General features: G+C 34.4%; 1 protein-coding gene across 4 annotated transcripts in view; it reads left to right on the plus strand.

The window, feature by feature from the left end:
• LOC125649801 (aprataxin and PNK-like factor) overlaps window positions 1-8003 on the plus strand; it is a 42675-nt gene that overhangs the window by 11677 nt on the left and 22995 nt on the right. For all 4 annotated transcript variants that reach the window (XM_056165178.1, XM_056165179.1, XM_056165181.1 and 1 more), the window contains exons 4-8: window positions 991-1031; window positions 3878-3897; window positions 4008-4152; window positions 5440-5557; window positions 7556-7785. In XM_056165178.1, coding sequence (XP_056021153.1) covers window positions 991-1031; window positions 3878-3897; window positions 4008-4152; window positions 5440-5557; window positions 7556-7785 — 554 coding nt within the window. The remainder of the gene's footprint in view (window positions 1-990; window positions 1032-3877; window positions 3898-4007; window positions 4153-5439; window positions 5558-7555; window positions 7786-8003) is intronic.

Below are 8003 nucleotides of genomic sequence, written 5' to 3' on the forward strand. Positions count from 1 at the left end.
AATGTGTAAAAACTAGCCTATGCATTTAGTTTTATTCATTGTTGCTTTTGGAATTATAATGAATTGTTTATTTTGTTTTTGTCTATCACATAGGAAGATCTGAAATGTGTTCCCTACATCTTTGTATACTAGTGTGTGGCATGTAATTTTTAGCTTACCTGATCTGAAAGCACAATATTGAACCTTATCAGAGTATGTCTGTCTGCTTTCACATTTTCAACTTTTTGTCAAGAACCACCAAGAGCAACCACACAGCATCTTTGGATGAAGAAGATTTAGATTTGTTAAAATAAAAAGCCCTGTCCCCTTTCAGTATGAGATAGTTTAACTATCTCAAATTGAAAGGGGGCATGGCTTTTTACCAAAGTTATGAAGAAGTTAAAATAGGTTGAGGTGTTTAGAAAATAACTTGTGTGAAATTTTCATATATATGGAAGATTCAAGTAAATTTACAATTTCATTCAGGGGCCAGATGGGGTCACAAAAGAAACTTTAAATTTCACATAGGAATATATGAAAAAATTCTTTAAAAATCTTCTTTGTAAGAACCATTTATGGTACAATTTGTCAAATAGAGTGCAGGTGCTTGGGTCATAATATATGAATATACATCTAACCTTATACATATGTAAATATGTATAAGGTTAGATGTGTATTCATATATTATGACCCAAGCACCTGTGAAATAGACATGCAAGCATCCTTATATAGTGTAGATTGAAGATTTTTCACTACTTGATCCCTGGTGGATGTACATGTAGCTACAAGAGAGGTTTAAAGTATTGAAAAAGAAGATATAGGGAATTATTTGTAAGCTCTTCTCAAGAACCAGAAGGACACATTATGTCAATTTATTATGCAGGCTTCGTCTTTGTAGTATAGAATCAAGATTAATCACACCAGGATTCGGGTGAAACCATAGTCTGGATTTAATGTTACTTTAGAAAAGGTGAGCAATGTGGCCCATGACCATCTTTTTTTCTATTTTAGTGAAGAGAAAAAAGCAACTGATGAAACATCTAAACACAACGGTAAGATTTTTTTTTTAACTTCCTTGAAGAAAAAAGCAATTCTTTTTCCTTTAAATTTTATTGATTGATAAAGAAGATGTTTGAAAAAAAAGGACTTCATTTACTATTCCTGAAGGTTTCTTGACCGTTTTATATCGTTTTTTCTCAAAAATAATGCATCTGCAATTAGCCAAGACTTGCTGTATTGCCGCCTGCTCACCATTAACAGTGGAATAATATGATAAGCTTCAAACTATGCTCATCTAAGAAATAAATTTCATTTTTGAAAATACATTAGGGTATGAACTGCAAGGCTTCATGTCAGCATACTTCATAAAGTGTGTTAGCACTTTCTTGAAAAGCGACTCTACAAGGTCACTCTACAAGGTCACACCAATGATTACACATTTTGAGTCCTGTTATTTGCTACATTCATGAGATGAAAACCCAAAGTGCTCCGGAAAAATGTTCCAGTCACTATCATGCTTTCCTCACCTAAAATTTGTTTTTAGGGCACCCTGTGAATTATGTAAGTTTCTCCTGCTTTAAAAATTTATCAAATTACGGATGGAAGCATCACGCTCTGTTACAAGTCATGTATTTGGTCATAATTCCAATGTTATTTATTACAATTGTTTTGATTGGACAAAGATAAATCTAAACGAGAATTTACACATCAATAAATCCAAAAATGCTATGTATACATACGCGCTTGAAAACAAACAACATAGTGCGGGGAAAGTATTCAAATTATTGAAGTTGATAATGCAGGGAACGAATTGGAATTATAAGAATCAAACATTCTTTTTGAAGAATTTATCGATGTGTAAACTCTGGACATTTTACTCACAAACTTAACATAAAAGTGCTTTGCACTTTTATTCAGTTTGTGAGTAAGATGTCCAGAGTTTACACATCGATAAATTCTTCAAAAAGAATGTTTAATCCTATATTGATTTAGTATTAAACTCGAATAATTGATATAAATTAAAAAATACAGTTCATCTAAAAGTGAAATAATTTCTTGATTGTTGAAAATGCAACAAAAAACGAGTTTGGTCCTTTACGCTTGTGTGGCAGGGATGGGGACCGGATCAGACTAGTAGAAGCTGCATTGCCTTGAGTTTACCTATTTTAATAATTATTATTTAACCAAACTGGGTCTATTTATTATTTGAAATATCTAATTAAAAATATTTTTGGAGATATTAGTTTACGACTAGATGTTATTGTGTAAGTATGGAAATGAACTGGGATTCGAATTGACTGACTACCTAACATGGCTATGTCAACAAACAAAATCATTAAAAGCTGTGAGTTTTCAGGTTGTATGGGACTTCAATTCACATGAGTATTTCTTTTGACAATACTTTTCCGTGAGTATCAACATTTTTGACCTTGGAGTTTGACCTACATTTTGAAAACTTTAATCTTACTAATAACTTTTGAACAGTAAGTGCTAGAGCTTTGATATTTCACATGAGTATTCCTTGTGTCCAGACCTTTCTGTGGGTACCAATATTTTTGACCCTGTGACCTTGACCATGGAGTTCGACCTATTTTTTGAAAACTTTAACATTGCAAATAACTTTTGAACAGTAAGTGCTAGAGCTTTGATATTTCACATGATTGTTCCTTGTGACAAGACCTTTCTGTGGATACTAAACTTTTTGACCTTGGCATTTGACCTACTTTCAAAAAATTTGACATTGGTCATAACATATAAATGGTAAATATTAGAGCTTTTATCATGCACATGAGCATTTCTTGTGACAATATCTTTCTACTGGTACCAAGATATTTGTCCTTGTGACCTTGGCCATCTTTGGAATTGGCCATTATCGGGGGCATTTGTGTTTCACAAACACATCTTGTTTAATATTAAATTTATGAGATGGCAACACAAGAATACAACTATATCAGGCCTCAACCATGCGCAGCTTTTTGTGCGCCATAAATCGAAGGTTTTTATAAGGGGTGGATCTGTAGCTCTTTGATCTGTCCCAATATTTTCTCAGAGAGCCATAGTTCTGCAGCTACAACCACATATCGCTAAGAAAAAGTAAATGCATAGTGATGTAGAGCAGGAACACCTCTACCAATATTATAAATTTTGTGATCTTGGGGGGGGGGGGGGGGGGTCCAGGAAGCCAAAATTGTTATTGTCCTTATTATTTCAAAGAATTCTTAAAGCATGCTAATACAGTTTTAAAAGTTATTAAAAATTAAGTGCATATTTAGGAAAAGATGTACCAAAATTGTTAATATTGCAACCCTAGGGTTTTGACTGTAGGACGGGTTCAAGTAAGTTGTATAGTGTTAATGTTAAATATTATATTATGTAAAGTTTTTCATCAGTATAGGCATTTTCAGTAGCTTATAAGTTTTAAAAACACATCTTGAATTATACTGTTGCTGAATATTAGAATTTACTTTAGATATGCAGAACAAGAATGTTTTTCTAGATTCATAGCCCTTGGGAGTAGTAATACTTTAATACTCAGGCGACCAGTATGGGCACTTGTTCATTTTTCCAAACAATTTTAATTTTAGTACTGTCCCAATTAATCAATTTTGTTGATCTTGCATCACTCTCCTTAGAAAATTTATCAATTGATTGATCTTTAAATTTTGTGACCAATCTGGAAGTAATATTATTAAGTATTATTTAGTTAAGTTACATTTGTGGAAAACCAGCATCTCATTGGTCTTAACTTACAACCTCTATCCAGTCAGAATAAGTCTTTACAAGATATTCTTTTGTTTACAATGACAAATATAAAAAAGGAAAATCCCACATATTTGTCCAACTGGATGCCATGTTTCTAGTGATAATTTATATTGATTCTTATATAATCTCTTTTCAGGTGAAGAAAATTCAAGCCAGGTAAAATTAAATACTGTTAACATTTCAAGTAACTTGGTATAATTGTATTTGTGTAATTTGTCTTGTAATGTACTTGTTGTAGTAAAATATTCTGGTCTGATTTATTCCAGTCAAAAAAGCCCTCCAATGTGAAGTTAGAGGTGAAAGAAAAGCAAACTTCTTCAGATAAAAGGAGAGTTCTTCCTGGTTGGATGATGGAAATTGCTGGAGATTCAGTCACCAAAATGAAAAGTAAATCTCCCGCCAAACGTGCCGGTGAGTCAACCTTATGTTAAACATAATAGGAAGTAAACCTGCTACTGTGCAAAAATGAACCTCCTACCAAATGTGCTTGTTATTAAACCACCCACCAAATACATCCATAAGTAAACCTACCCACCAAACACATCCATAAGTAAACCTACCACCAAACACATTCATAGATAAACCTACCCACCAAACACATCCATAAATAAACCTACCACCAAACACATCCATAAATAAACCTACCCACCAAACACATCCATAAGTAAACCTACCACCAAACATATTCATAGATAAACCTACCCACCAAACACATCCATAAATAAACCTACCACCAAACACATCCATAAGTAAACGTCCCACCAAACACATCCATAGGTAAACCTACAACCAAACACATCCATAGATAAACCTACCCACCAAACACATCCATAGATAAACCTACCCACCAAACACATCCGTAAGTAAACCTACCCACCAAACACATCCATATGTAAACCTACCCACCAAACACATCCATAAATAAACCTACCCACCAAACACATCCGTAGGTAAACCTACCACCAAACACATCCATAGATAAACCTACCCACCAAACACATCCATAAGTAAACCTACCACCAAACACGTCCATAAGTAAACCAACCACCAAACACATCCATAGGTAAACCTACCACCAAACACATCCATAGGTAAACCTACCCACCAAACACATCCTTATATAAACTTACCACCAAACACATCCATAGATAAACCTACCCACCAAACACATCCATAAATAAACCTACCACCAAACACATCCATAGATAAACCTACCCACCAAACACATCCGTAAGTAAACCTACCCACCAAACACATCCATAGATAAACCTACCCACCAAACACATCCATTGGTAAACCTACCACCAAACACATCCATAGGTAAACCTACCCACCAAACACATCCTTATATAAACTTACCACCAAACACATCCATAGATAAACCTACCCACCGAACATATCCATAGGTAAACCTACTACCAAACATATGTCTATGTCGACCATATGCTAAAGTGCCCCTAGGATACAAAATGTTATATCTTAGTGGTCCAGCTTTGCATGTGATTTATAAACTGACCAAGTTTTACTGAATATTCTAGAATTTTCTCATGCACTGTTAGATACTCACCCAAACTGCAGGGGAAAAACGTGCTGAATTAATCGGGCATACTGCACTTTATTATAATTGTCTACCCGAACATCTGAGTTTTCTCAGTAACAAGCATTTCAAAAAGTGATGTTTCACATTTCCTAAAATAGCACCAGTGAAGAAGAAAGCAGAATCTGAAGAGGAATGGGACGAGGAAGAATCGGAGGAAGAGGTCAAACCAAAGGCCAAAGGTCGTGGACGTCCAGTTAAAGCTGAAAAGCCGAAGGGGTATGACTGAATTCAGTGTTCATATATTAGAATTAGATTCCTATTTGACTGATGAGATAGAGACACTGTCCCAGAAGACACTCATAATTCTAAAACATTTGCTTTCTCTCTGAATAGATGTACATACTTTTATGTATGAACTTGTCACTGGTATAAAACCCCAAGTATTATATAATGTGGAGATGCATGGCTGCTTATCATATGCAGTCAACCTGTCTGAGTGATTTCAGGAGTCGCTTGATTTAAGGAATCACTGTCTAGTTTCTTGGATATGTGATAATTTGCATAACGGTGAAGGGTTGTCTCAGTGAAAACAATAAATGTAAATATTCACTGCTTAAATTGACAAAATGACTTTCTGACACATGTACTGAATATTTAAAGTGTCTGATGGATAATTTCCTTATTTGTAATGTCTCCCTTTCAGGTCTTCATTTATGGTTGGGAGGGGGGATTGAAAATTCTTGTTACAGGCCATCCTTGGATTCTGATATTTGGCTTCAAAATGTGGACCTATGCAAGGCGCTTAGAAAGGAGGTTCCATGTTGCAGCAGGCCTAGCATGTAAAAGAATGGTCTTTAGGCATTATACTCAGCATTTCTCAGCATTTTCTGTTATCAATTTTTTACATATCCAGCAATTTTTTTTTTTCCAGTGATTAAATGTTATATGTACCTGTTCCTTTAGTCAGGTACAACCTGTTTCCAAACATTTTGAGCGGGATCTAGATATTACATTTTATTTCAAAATTAAATCAGTGTACACAAACAGCACTTATAATTCTAGTAAAGTTATTCCCTAGTAGAGCACTATGTCCAAAGCACGAGATAAATCTCCCAAGTAGAGCAGTGTGCTTGCATTTTATGTCAGTAACTGGACCATATTTATCAATGAATTATTTTTTTTAAATTTTAATACAAAAAGTCTCCACTTCATTTTTTATGCCATTTGATTAATTCTGAATGTAAGGGTATAAAATGTTGGAATTGGAAAGTAGTGAATTTTCGAGAATACCAGAAATGAAATGCTGCTGATGTATTGACTTAAAATATTAATCACACAATCAATCTTCCTCCAGGTTATCAAACAAAATACTACATTTCAGACAATATACGTACTATAATGTATGGAATATCTATCTACAATATGAAATTAGTGTACAAAAAACTAGTGTTCACTGCCTTATGAAGGGGAGATGTGTACAAATAACTAGTGTTCACTGCCTTATGAAGGGGAGATGTGTACAAATAACTAGTGTTCACTGCCTTATGAAGGGGAGATGTGTGTGTGTACAAATAGCTAGTGTTCACTGCCTTATGAAGGGGAGATGTGTACAAATAACTAGTGTTCACTGCCTTATGAAGGGGAGATGTGTGTTTTAGTTCCTCCTAATTGTAGCTGTTGTGTATTTACATTGTAAAACTGAAATCTATTTCAAGTCTATATTGGAATCCATTGTAGGAGTAAAAGGTCAAAGTTCACACAGGACCTTTCTGACCCTGTTCATTTTCAAATTAATTATGACATCACCATAGTATGTCATTATAGCCACTCTGTTGAATGTCCATTTTGAAATGGAAAAACATATTGTTTGATATTCTAAATTAAAATTTTGTTACAACTTGTGATTTCATAGGAATTAGGGAGAGGGCTCATATAGGCTAAGCCTGCTGCCCAGTCTAATCAAATTATTGATGTCTAAATCAAATAGACATTATTGATGCTGCAAATCATTATTTTTTCCGCATCATGGGCTGTGTTCATAATTATAGTTTTTGTACATGTAAATATTTTCAGATGTAACAAAAATGACATTTTTGCACGAAAACCATGAACTTTACAGATTTGCATTCCCAATTTGTATATTGTACAATTACCATTTTTTATACAACCATTTATAGTCCTATGATTGCCTTTCAGGTATAAAGTTTTTCTGAAGATGATTGTGATTGAATGGGAATGTTTTGCAATACATAATGTAACTTGTTTTTTCTTCAGGGATGGGAAGAGAGCAAAGTATGCTGAGTCGAGTGAGGAAGAAGATGAGTTTGACGAATCTGAAGAAGAGGTCAAGCCAAAGAGAGGCAGAGTGAAGAGGCAGTCGTCGGATGATGAACATGTGAAGGCGAAGAAAAAGAAACGGGGAAGAAACCAGTCTGATGACGAGCAGTCGACCAGTCAACGTGGAAGGCCCTCCCGCTCTGCAGCATGCAAACGAGGCAGCTATGGTGTGTAGAATATTTTATGGATATTTTACTTTAAAAAGTGAACCTGTGTAAATGGAAGCTTTTTTTTTATTGTTTTTGTAATCCTAGTATGTAACCTCTGATATCTATATCTATTTGTACACTTGTCTATTCTAAGGACTCAGATTATTTCGGCAAGTACCACCCATATAAGTAAATTTAAAAAAGATGTATCTCATTTATAATTCAATTTATTTATT

Source organism: Ostrea edulis, chromosome 5, assembly GCF_947568905.1.
Source record: "Ostrea edulis chromosome 5, xbOstEdul1.1, whole genome shotgun sequence".
NCBI lineage: Eukaryota > Metazoa > Mollusca > Bivalvia > Ostreida > Ostreidae > Ostrea > Ostrea edulis.